This window comes from Misgurnus anguillicaudatus, chromosome 2 (assembly GCF_027580225.2).
Source record: "Misgurnus anguillicaudatus chromosome 2, ASM2758022v2, whole genome shotgun sequence".
Taxonomy (NCBI): Eukaryota; Metazoa; Chordata; class Actinopteri; order Cypriniformes; family Cobitidae; genus Misgurnus; species Misgurnus anguillicaudatus.
The window spans coordinates 44,490,053-44,502,715 of record NC_073338.2 but is presented as its reverse complement, the minus strand read 5'-3'; the positions used below and the strand labels follow the sequence as shown (position 1 = coordinate 44,502,715).

Genomic DNA, 12,663 nt, shown 5'->3' with positions numbered 1-12,663 from the left:
ACAAATTTTGAAATATAGACAGCAAAAGTCCAAGAGTTAAATGAACACTGCTGGGTGTATATATTGTCCCCATCTTACAAAGTGTTAATAAGTATGAAGCAGAATTAATTTAAATTAAAAGCTGCAATCTGTTACTGTATCATCTCTGTCACCATCTCTGTTTAAAACCTAAAATTGCATTTGAGTTATGTTCTTAACTTAGGTTTAGATGTAGGCTGTTCTGATTTTGATAAATCTTTTTCTGGAGAAAGTAATACTAAAATCATGAAGAAAGCCAAACTATTAAATGCAATAGATGAATACAGTATAATCCCCAAGGTAAATAAACACTGTTGAGTTTATATATGACTCCACCTTACAGAATGTTAATCTTCGCCTCTCTATCGCCATCTCTGTCTGAAACCTAAAATTGCTTGCAGAGTTACATCTTAACTTCTAAACTTCTGTCAGAACACATACAAGTGCTCACCTATTCCAGCATCCACACACGTGATTTACTAAACAAATCTTCTCACTGGGTCAGATGATGAACCACTTTGTATATTGACTGTGCAAAGGTTTTTGTGTAAAATCACAGGGACTGAGCTTTAAGTAAAGTATTGTATGTTAAACACTTTCTCTCTCACACATACACAAACTCCATCAGCTTTTATCCTGCCTAAAGGATTGATATTGTTGATGAAACTGTCTGTGTTGCTTTGTTAGTGTTTGTAATGTTGTGTTTTGCCTGTTGTATCACAGTTGTTTTTTATTTGATTATATTTATTTTTACCTCATGGGTTTCTTAAAGCATTCTGAAACTTAACAGTAAAGGAAAAATACAGCACGACCAGAAGAAAAAACTCATCAGAGTGATTGATATGCTATAATAAATTATCTGTACGGTATTTTAGGCAAAACTTAAAATATGCCATCTGGGGACACCAAAGACTTATTTTACATCTAAAAAATATCATAATATGACTCTTTTAAAGAGCTAGTTCATCTCAAAATGAAAATTGTGTCATCATGTCCCTCCATTCATACAACAAGGCAGAGCATTATCACCCCTGTGTGTTCACTTGTTCTATTCAGACTGTCTTTGTGAGTTTCTGTGCTGACATCTAGTGGACTTATTTATTAAATCATTGACACACCTGTTTGCACACGTTTCATAAACACAACCAGGAAATTCTTGAATTCAATAAAACTGAAACTAAACTGTCAGACTGTTGTACGTCTCAATTTCTGTCTGCGTGTAAAGTGAAATGGCAGAAAGTAATGTTTCTTTGGCTCATGATCAGTTCATCTGTTCAATCTGTCTGGATCTACTGAAGGATCCTGTGACCATTCCCTGTGGACACAGTTACTGTATGAGCTGTATTACAGACTGCTGGGATCAAGATGATCAGAAGAGAGACTACAGCTGCCCTCAATGCAGACAGACCTTCAATACAAGACCTGTTTTAGGTAAAAACACCATGCTGGCTGAAGTGGTGGAGAAACTGAAGAAGACAAAACTACAAGCTGCTCGTCCTGAACACTGCTATACTGAACCTGGAGATGTGAAGTGTGACGTCTGTACTGAGAGAAAACACAAAGCTGTCAAGTCCTGTCTGGTGTGTCTGAACTCTTACTGTCAAAATCATCTTGAACAACATGAGAAATTCTTCAAAGGCAAGAAGCACAACCTGATAGACGCCACTGGACGACTTCAGCAGATGATCTGCCCTCAACATGAGAAACTTTTAGAGATTTACTGTCGTACTGATCAGCTCTGTATATGTTATCTGTGTATGGTGGATGAACACAATGAACATAAGACTGTATCAGCTGTAGCAGCGAGGACTGAGAAACAGGTGAGAGATGAAAACACTGAGTGATGTGTTAATGTGATTTGTTCTGCTCTAAAATAATTGTTTCATTATGATCACTCGATATAGCTACATAATTAAAGATCTTTATATCTAATGTAACACAAAAATCATATTCATTTGATTTAAGAAGTAAACAACATTGTGAAGACGTCATCCAGGGTTGGATTTACACTAGTTTAACTGGTAAAAAATCACTCTGTTGTACATTTTGTCTGTTTTCCACATTCAACAGAAAGAACTGAAGGAGATGCAGATGAAATACCAGCAGATAATGCATGAGAGTCAGAAGAAGCTTCAGGATCTGAGAGATGCTGTTGAGACTCATAAGGTGAGTTTTGATCAGAAGAACAACTGCTGTCTGCTGTTTCAGATCTGTTTCAGACTCAGTTAAGACTCTCATCCAATCAGTCAGTGAGGAGTTCAGTGCTGGATGACTTTCACTGAAGTTCACTGTGTGTAACAGACTGTGTGATGTACCAGTAAGAGCTGAATGAATGCTGCTGATTCTAATGCTCCTCTCTCTGTGTGTCCTAACAGCGCTCTGCACAGACAGCAGTGGACGACACTGAGAGGATCTTTACTCAACTGATCACATCCATTGAGAGAAGACGATCTGAGGTGATACAGCTGATCAGAGATCAGGAAAAGACTGCAGTGAGTGAAGCTGAAGGACTCTTGAAGCGACTGGAGCAGGAGATTGATGATCTGAGGAGGAGAGACGCTGAGCTGGAGCAGCTTTCACACACAGATGATCACATCCATTTCCTCCAGGTAACAGAGATCTGAAAAACACAACAGTGATCTTTAAGAAGTGAAGAGCATGTTTTACCGAGATTATATTTTCTATGAAATGTTTCAGTGTCATCAGTTTATGTTTGTGTTGTTTGTCTTTGTGTTTGTGTAGAGTTTTCAGTCTCTCTCTGTTCCTCCTGGATCTTCAGACTCACTCAGCATCACTGTCAGCTCTCTCATCTCTTTTGATGATGTAGGAAAATCTGTGTCTCATCTGAGAGAGAAACTGGAGGATTTCTGTAGAGAAGAGATAGAAAATATATTTAATAGAGGTAAAGCACCTATTTCTTCTACAGTATTTTATCAGCAATATTCCAGCTACAATGTCACACATCAAATAATAACTAATATATTTTTAGAAATGCATGAATATTGCTGTCTTAATGATTTTTATGTTAATATATTGTAGTTACTCCTGAGCCCAAGATCAGGGAGCAGTTCCTTAAATGTGGAGTCTCAACCACTTCACTCTATAATGATAAATCAAACTGAATGTGCAGAATAAACAGAAACAACATTTCTATGCTGGCCCACAGTGAAACATATCTGAGATCAAAAAGCTGTTTATTTTCATTTTACATGCAAACAATGTTTCTATAAAGACAAATTCTTTAAACTTTGGGACAATGAATATCATGTTTACACTTCACAAACAACACACACATGATTATGATAAATATAACAGTAAAACAAACAGATTCGATTATTTCTCTAAATTACATTCTGTTACCTGTAAATAAGTTTGATTTTAATGATTGAAATTAAAATTTTCTAATTGATTTTCAACATCAGATTATCATCAGTTCTATCTTGATCAAAACACAGCAAATAAACGTCTCTGTCTGTCTGAGGGGAACAGAGTGATTACTAACACTGCCACAGTCCAGCAGTATCCTGATCATCCAGACAGATTTTTTAATTGTGATCAGGTGTTGTGTAGTGAGAGTGTGAGTGGACGCTGTTACTGGGAGGTTGAGTGGAGTAGTTGGGTTGATATATCAGTGTCATATAAGAGCATCGGCAGGAAGGGAGGTTATAAGTGTGAGTTTGGAAATAATGATCAGTCCTGGAGTTTGTTCTGCTATGACTCCAGTTGTTCATTCTGGCACAATAACAATCAAACTAAACTCCCAGTAGTGTCCAGATCTTCTAGAATAGGAGTTTATGTGGATCACAGTGCAGGATCTCTGTCCTTCTACAGCGTCTCTGACACAATGACCCTCATCCACAGAGTCAACACCACATTCACTAAACCTCTCTATCCTGGATTTTATGTTAGGGGATCAGTGAAACTGTGTGATCTAACAATATAGATGATACAGAGATTGTCATAGAAGTTTGAAATTAATAATAAATCAACATCTATGAAGTGTCAAGTATAATATTTCTAATCACTTTATTATTATTGATTTTCTCTCTTTAAGTTTCTAGATTTTACATGTACATATTCCTGAACATTGTTGTGTTCTTGTCAGCATAAATTTATTATTTAAGCATTTTGGCGTTTGCCTATAGAGGGCGTTTAAGTTTAAAGTAAACGTTTCAATCCATGGCGTTCATTGTTTCAGTGGTTTTATTTAAAGGATGCCTTCTTCAAAAAGTTTTGTCATCTAAAAAATAAACATATAAATAATATCAAGGAAATTACAAAATGCCACCTGTGTTCACAAATGCCGTTCTTGTGTTTCTGAGTTTAAAACATAGTGATATATATACTGTACAATGAGGTTATCTGTCTGTACCATAAGATAATGAATCATGGTTTTATTATAGCAACCATGTTTTTTGGCCGATTGATAACCATTTGACTCACCAAAGTTTTACTACAAATACCATTGTTTTTTATTTCAGAAATCCCATTGTATTAATTTGTGTCACTAGTTTTTGGATAAAATTGGTTACTAGTTTTACTACAGATTAAACCAAAAACAAGTTGCTAGAGGTGTTTTAACTTAAAGGGGTCATATTTTGAGAATTTTCAAAGATTTACAACAAATACTGACATTAAATACAAACACTGATCACAAAGATAGTGATTTGTTGAAATTGAAACTCAATTGTGCTGTCAATTTTTACCCTCTCTTTCTCTCTGCACTAAATGGCAGTGTCGTGGTTGGATAGTTCAGATTAAGAGGCAGTATTATTGTAATAATGTTAAAAGAAGCACTGGAGACCCAATTATAGCATTAAAACATGGAAAGAGTCAGATTTTTATGCTATGACCCCTTTAAAAAGTAAGACTGAAGCAAAATTAAAAGCTGCAATCTTTCACATTCACCTCTCGATTACAATCTCTGTTTAAACCCTAAAATTTGAGATTGCTTGCAGAGTTACATGGATGATAAATTTAACTTCTAAACTTCTGTCAGAACAAATACGAGTGCTCAACTATTCCAGCATCCACACACGTGATTTACTAAACAAATCTTCTCACTGGGTCAGATGATGAACCACTGTGTATATTTGTGCAAAGGTTTTTGTGTAAAATCACAGGGACTGAGCTTTAAGTAAAGTATTGTATGTTAAACACTTTCTCTCTCACACATACACAAACTCCATCAGCTTTTATCCTGCCTAAAGGATTGATATTGTTGATGAAACTGGCCGTGTTGCTTTGTTAGTGTTTGTAATGTTGTGTTTTGCCTGTTGTATCACAGCTGTTGTTTATTTGATTATAATTATTATTACCTCATGGGTTTCTTAAAGCATTCTGAAACTTAACAGTAAAGCAAAAATACAGCATGACCCCACAAGAAAAACACATCAGAGTGATTGATATGCTATAATAAATTATCTGTGGGATATTTTAGCTAAAACTTCACATACTCAATCTGGGGACACCAAAGATTTATTAAAAAAGATTTATCTCATAATATGACTCCTTTAAAGAGCTAGTTCACCCCAAAATGAAAATTGTGTCATCATGTCCCTCCATTCAAACATCAAGGCAGAGCATTATCACACCTTTGTGTTCACATGCTCTATACAGACTGTCTTTGTGAGTTTCTTTACTGACATCTAGTGGACTTGTTTAGTAAATCAGTGACATAACTGTTTGCACACGTTTCATAAACACAACCAGGAAATTCATGAATTCGGAGAAACTGAAACTAAACTGCTGGCTGTTGTACGTCTTAATTTCTGTCTGCATGTAAAGTGAAATGGCAGAAGCTAATGTTCATTTGTCTCATGACCGGTTCATCTGTTCAATCTGTCTGGATCTACTGAAGGATCCTGTGGCCATTCCCTGTGGACACAGTTACTGTATGAGCTGTATTACAGACTGCTGGGATCAAGATGATCAGAAGAGAAACTACAGCTGCCCTCAATGCAGACAGACCTTCACTACAAGACCTGTTTTAAATAAAAACACCATGCTGGCTGAAGTGGTGGAGAACCTGAAGAAGACTAAACTACAAGCTGCTCGTCCTGATCACTGTTATGCTGAAGCTGGAGATGTGAAGTGTGACGTCTGTACTGAGAGAAAACACAAAGCTGTCAAGTCCTGTCTGGTGTGTCTGAACTCTTACTGTCAAAATCATCTTAAACAACATGAGAAATTCTTCAAAGGCAAGAAGCACAACCTGATAGATGCCACAGGACGACTTCAGCAGATGATCTGCCCTCAACATGAGAAACTTTTAGAGATTTACTGTAAAACTGATCAGCTCTGTATATGTTATCTGTGTATGGTGGATGAACACAATGAACATAAAACTGTATCAGCTGCAGCAGAGAGGACTGAGAAACTGGTGAGAAATGAAACAGTTCTACACTACAATGTTTCTTCATGATCACAGTATAGCTACATGTACTGTACAGTTTATCTGGTTTGTCATCACATCCAGAAACAACTGAAGGAGACGCAGATAAAATGCCAGCAGAGAATCCAGGAGAGTCAGAAGAAGCTTCAGGAGCTGAGAGATGCTGTGGAGACTCATAAGGTGAATTTTGATCAGAAGAACAACTGCTGTCTGCTGTTTCAGATCTGTTTCAGACTCAGTTAGGACTCTCATCCAATCAGTCAGTGAGGAGTTCAGTGCTGGATGACTTTGACTGAAGTTCACTGTGTGTAACAGACTGTGTGATGTACCAGTAAGAGCTGAATGAATGCTGCTGATTCTAATGCTCCTCTCTCTGTGTGTCCTAACAGCGCTCTGCACAGACAGCAGTGGACGACACTGAGAGGATCTTTACTCAACTGATCCAAACCATTGAGAGAAGACGATCTGAGGTGATACAGCTGATCAGAGATCAGGAAAAGACTGCAGTGAGTGAAGCTGAAGGACTCTTGAAGCGACTGGAGCAGGAGATTGATGATCTGAGGAGGAGAGACGCTGAGCTGGAGCAGCTTTCACACACAGATGATCACATCCATTTCCTCCTGGTAACAGAGATCTGAAAAACACAACAGTGATCTTTAGGAAGTGAAGAGCATGTTTTACTGAGATTATATTTTCTATGAAATGTTTCAGTGTCATGAGTTTATGTTTGTGTTGTTTGTCTTTGTGTTTGTGTAGAGTTTTCAGTCTCTCTCTGTTCCTCCTGGATCTTCAGACTCACTCAGCATCACTGTCAGCTCTCTCATCTCTTTTGATGATGTAGGAAAATCTGTGTCTCATCTGAGAGAGAAACTGGAGGATTTCTGTAGAGAAGAAATAGAAAATATATTTAATAGAGGTAAAGCACCTATTTCTTCTACAGTATTTTATCAGCAATAATCCAGCTACAAAGTCACACATCATATAATAACTATATCATATTTTTTAGAAATGCAAAATATTGCTGTCTTAATGATATTTATGTTAATATATTGTAGTTACTCCTGAGCCCAAGATCAGGGAGCAGTTCCTTAAATGTGAGTCTCAACCACTTCACTCTATAATGATAAATCAAACTGAATGTGCAGAATAAACAGAAACATTTCTATGCTGGCCCACAGTGAAACATATCTGAGATCATAAAGCTTTTTATTTTCATTTTACATGCAAACAATATTTCTACAAACACAAATTCTAAACTTTGGGACTTCGACAATGAATATCATGGTTACACTTCACAAACAACACACACATGATTATGATGAATATAACAGTAAGACAAACAGATTAGATTATTTCTCTAAATTATATACATTCTGTTACCTGTAAATAAGTTTGATTTTAATGATTTGAAATTAACATTTTCTAATTGATTTTCCTCCATCAGATTATCATCAAGTCAATCTGGATCGAAACACAGCAAATAAACGTCTCTGTCTGTCTGAGGGGAACAGAGTGATTACTAAAACTGACACAGTCCAGCCGTATCCTGATCATCCAGACAGATTTGATGTTAGACCTCAGGTGTTGTGTAGTGAGAGTGTGAGTGGACGCTGTTACTGGGAGGTTGAGTGGAGTGGTTGGGTGGATATATCAGTGTCATATAAGAGCATCAGCAGGAAGGGACGGGGTGATGAGTGTGTGTTTGGATATAATGATCAGTCCTGGAGTTTGTGCTGCTGTGGCTCCAGTTGTTCATTCTGGCACAATAACATTGAGACTAAACTCCCAGTAGTGCTCAGATCTTCTAGAATAGGAGTTTATGTGGATCACAGTGCAGGATCTCTGTCCTTCTACAGCGTCTCTGACACAATGACCCTCATCCACAGAGTCAACACCACATTCACTAAACCTCTCTATCCTGGGTTTTATGTTTACGGATCAGTGAAACTGTGTGATCTAACAATATAGATGATACAGAGATTGTCATAGAAGTTTGAAAGTAATGAAAAATCAACAACTATGAAGTGTCAAGCATAACATTTCTAATCACTTTATTATTATCGAGTTTACCACTACAGGTTTCTAGATTTTACATGTACATATTCCTAAACAATTTTGATTTCTTGTCAGCACAAATTTATTATTTAAGCATTTTGTCGTTTGCCTCCAGAGGGCGCTAAAGTTTAAAGTAAACGAATAAATCCTTGGCGTTCATTGTTTCAGTGTTTTTATTTAAAGGATGCATTTTTCCAAAAACTTTTGAGATCTAAAAAAACCCACATGTTACTTATACTATTCGATAAATCATAAAATTCAACCCGTGAACACACATGCCGTTCATGTCTTTCTCAGTTTTAAAACATTATAGTGAGATTACTTTTCTGTCTCAGAAATGTTAACAATTGTTTTTTTTTTGTTGCAGATTAATAACCATTTGTATTTCCATAGTTTGATTACAAATACGAAATAAAAATAAATATATAATTACAAATAAATATATTTTTTCAGACCTACAAATAGCTACCATTGTTAAACTTTGGTTACTTTACCTCGACAATAGTACATTTGTCAGTAGATTTGGAATATAATTGGTTACCAGTTTTACTTTAGATAAAACCAAAAACAAATTGCTTAAACTATGTTTTATTTTCATCAAGAGTGTTTTAACTAAAAACCACCTTAGTGAGATATGATTAGTGTCTTGTAAAAGTATAAATCATTTAGAAATTAACTGCAGAATAAAATGTATTTTAGACTCACCCAGATCAAATCAGGACCCTGCAAATATGCAAAACTGTTTACTGCACAAACTCTAAATAAACAAAAATGCATATACATTTAGAGATTATACACTTGCATGGGTTTCCCAGTTGTGCGCGTGCCCGCGTAAGTGAATGCGCGCTGTAGTGAAGTATGACTTGCGCGCGCCTCCCTCCGCCCAGAGGATGATGGAGAGAAAAGAGGAGAGGATCCTGTGACACCTCACCGTCCCAGTCACAGTAAACTGGGCAAAAATCACACCACTGCACATCAAGTAAGTAAAAAACCCGTAAACTGTTCATAAAGTGAGTAATTTTTCTGGTTTAAATCATATTGAAGCATTTCTGTTGGTGTTTTGACAGATTATTAGTTAGCACGCGATCCCAGATGTTACGACATTTTCATGCTTAAAACGATTAAGTTACGATGTAGAAAAAATGTTGAAAAATGTATTTGTTTTAGTGCAAAAACATCATTTATTGAAGCTTTTTTTTTATAGCGTTAAATATTTTGAATGATGCAGTGAATGAAGCCTTTTAAAAATACAAATCTCATATGTTTTCCTCAATAGTATTATTATTATTATATTTTTGTTGTTGCTCTATTGTATGTCTTTACTTTTTAATTGAGGCACATATGGGCATTCTGGATCAGTACAATTAACTTTTTAGCTTTTATTTTTTCAGTCACTACCAAACATTCTGAAATACCCACTTTTATGTGCTCTTTTACCTTTGGTTTAAATGCATGCACCTGCCATTTACTTGGATGCTTCTTGTGAATCAAAGTTTACATTTTTTATTTTTGTGGCATTGTGTGCTTAATAAGCCTTAATGTATACAAAATATTTTTTTCAATCTTGACCTAAATATAAAGACTTCAGACACAGGACAGCTGAAAGTCAAAAACATTCAACCCAAATAAGAACAAATTATCCCAAAACCTTGACTAGCGCAAGTGGTGCCTTGTGTATGCTTGCTATTTAATTACATCACAGTAAATCTCAGTTAAGTGTGCAGGTGACATGGTAAACCAACACCACAGATCACCTGAGAGACCTTTTGCCTGAACAAACACCATGGTTTACTTATTTGCGGTTTCATATTGATGCTGCATTACATATTTGTTTTCCTTGTTTGATTGGTCACTGCATAGCAGGAAATTATAATGGCAATTAAACGTTCATGTTTAATACTAAAAGTGTCTAAGTCTAAAATCACATCAGAGAATGATTTTTAAAGACAATATGTCTTTTACAAACATGCCAATTTGATTCTCTCTTTCTATCAGACAGTTATGATCTGTAAAAACAACAGGCTTGTACTTTATACGCTTGCTGGTGGTGTTTGTATGATTTTTCTGGTGTACTTTTGACCAGTCTGTTAATGTTTGACACGTGCATTCTCACTTTGACAGGAAGAGTGCCGCCTGTTGCCGGGCAGCACACAAGGTGGGAACTATTAGTAGGGAATTGGAGGTTTTGCCATCTCTTAAAATCTTTCATGGTTGCTGAAGCAAATAATCGGATGGGAAATCTGCAGCTACTGACTGTGATATGTTGACTAAGAAAGTTGATAGCCTGTGCTTTTGTATTGTTTAATGCGACACAAATGTGGAGTAAATGCATTTACTGTATAAAGCACTGACAGAGATTGCGATTGCTTTAAATGTTTAATTATAAATATAATTTCAGTGAATAAATTTATTAAAATATATTTTTTAAATATGAAAATACAAAATATGTGCTCACTCATGAAAGGAAACACAATGATATAATTATAGAAGAGACATTCTTTAAGAAAATCTAAGGAAAATTGTCAGATTAAAAGTGTAAATTTTATGTTCTCCTAAGGAAAATGCCCGGTTTGATAAATCGCATCACATGGGCACCGCTACTGTTGAAGACATCCCGCATTACTTCCTGTGCCAATGGCTGCTCTCTAGGCATCACCGCTCATCTAACATATGTGAATACTGATCCTGAACCAGTTGATGGTTAGACATCTTGAGTACACATATATTTTTCTATCACATGAAAACTTTATATGACTACTTTATATGACTTTGAAATATGCTCTTTTTTATTATATATAGCATTTGCTGTTAAGCGAGTTTACACAGTTTACAAACACTTGGACCATGTAAACAGTCCCCATTGTTATACTCTGACCCCAGTATGTCTTTCTGTCCTCCATACCTGCTCAGGTGTGTTTGTGTATCCTCTGGGGGAGAAGGAGGTCGTGGTGGGTTTCGAGGCTGAGGTGTCCGGCAGGCTGGTCAGTGTGGAGCTCCAGAGTCGTGGGAAGCTGGAGGACTGCTGTTTGATCTGCTGCCCGGGACCAACCCTCCACGGCCAGTGTGGCCACAGCAAGGAGTGGGGATGCTGTGGAGGAACAAGTTTGGAAATGCAGTGCTCCAATGGTGAGGGTCTTTACATCCCCTCTAACATACGCAATCACTAAAAGCATTTCCCAACAGCGAACCTAAAGGCTCTCTCACAAACAGTGTCCCCTGTCCCCATTTTTATTATAGCAAGTGTTGCAGAAATATTTCATGTCAAAGAATGGAGGCAGCTACTGTACAACCCCCCACTAAATCACCACGGCAGTTATTGAATAGTGCCTAACATAATCCAGTTAAGAAAACTATTGCAAGACGTGTCACGTGGCATCAGTGCTGCTAGTCTTAAAGGTGTCATAGTGTGAAAATCTGACTTTTTTCATGTTTAAGTGCTATAATTGGGTCCCCAGTGCTTCAATCAACCCAAAAAATGTGAAAAATAACAACCCAGTAACTTTGTTTTTAAACCAGTCTCCGTAAGCATGTAAAAAATTAGGTTGTTCAGATTTCACCTGTTTTGTGACGTAGGTCCAATTACAATAATACCGCCCCTTAATCTGCACTATCCAACCACGGCACTGTCATTTAGTGCATAGAAAAAAAGAAAAGATAATTGACATCTCAATTAAGTTTAAATTTCAACAAACCATCATTATGGTGATCAGTGTTTGCATTTCATTCGCTCATTTGCATTTAAAAGGACACACCCAAAAACTGCACATTTTTGCTCACACCTACAAAGTGGCAATTTTATCATGCTATAATAAATTATCTGTGGGGTATTTTGAGCTAAAACTTAACATACGCACTTTGGGGACACCAAAGACTTATTTGAAATTTGATGCGTGTGCAGCAGGCATGTATTTTGACAAGACACATGATGCACATGGTTCACATGATGCTCCGAACACATATTTTGAATTTGTACCACTTGGAAGATAAGTCACTGGCCGCTACTAATGTTTAATATTACTACAGACCCCTACATTTGCTTTGTATTATCACAGACTTTCGTTCCCAAGCACACAGAAATGTATTTCCTCATCAATCTTGTATGTCTCTTTATGATGCTTTGTGTCGGCCCAGCTTGAACCATGCAGGCAGCGTTCATTATTTCAGAGAGCTGTTTTGGCTGTGTGCCTGTTTTGGAT

The 12,663-nt window shown here is 36.7% G+C and overlaps 3 protein-coding genes across 6 annotated transcripts in view; all 3 read left to right on the top strand.

The window, feature by feature from the left end:
• Nucleotides 1-12,663, top strand: part of vwa5b2 (von Willebrand factor A domain containing 5B2) — a 67,506-nt gene that overhangs the window by 15,438 nt on the left and 39,405 nt on the right. For all 4 annotated transcript variants that reach the window (XM_073856323.1, XM_073856333.1, XM_073856321.1 and 1 more), the window contains 2 exons: nt 11,025-11,167; nt 11,378-11,593. In XM_073856323.1, the coding sequence (XP_073712424.1) occupies nt 11,029-11,167; nt 11,378-11,593 (355 nt within the window). In that variant the 5' untranslated portion in view covers nt 11,025-11,028. The remainder of the gene's footprint in view (nt 1-11,024; nt 11,168-11,377; nt 11,594-12,663) is intronic.
• On the top strand, nt 1,218-5,430 carry LOC141349201 (E3 ubiquitin/ISG15 ligase TRIM25-like). The gene is made up of 6 exons (XM_073856367.1): nt 1,218-1,838; nt 2,089-2,184; nt 2,394-2,627; nt 2,761-2,920; nt 3,058-3,096; nt 3,441-5,430. Exons 1-6 carry the CDS (start codon nt 1,248-1,250, stop codon nt 3,959-3,961), a joined length of 1,641 nt encoding a protein of 546 aa, XP_073712468.1. The 5' UTR covers nt 1,218-1,247; the 3' UTR covers nt 3,962-5,430.
• On the top strand, nt 5,494-10,609 carry LOC129443024 (tripartite motif-containing protein 16-like). Its single transcript, XM_073856339.1, has 7 exons — nt 5,494-6,400; nt 6,497-6,592; nt 6,802-7,035; nt 7,169-7,328; nt 7,468-7,506; nt 7,857-9,446; nt 10,589-10,609. Exons 1-6 carry the CDS (start codon nt 5,810-5,812, stop codon nt 8,378-8,380), a joined length of 1,644 nt encoding a protein of 547 aa, XP_073712440.1. The 5' UTR covers nt 5,494-5,809; the 3' UTR covers nt 8,381-9,446; nt 10,589-10,609.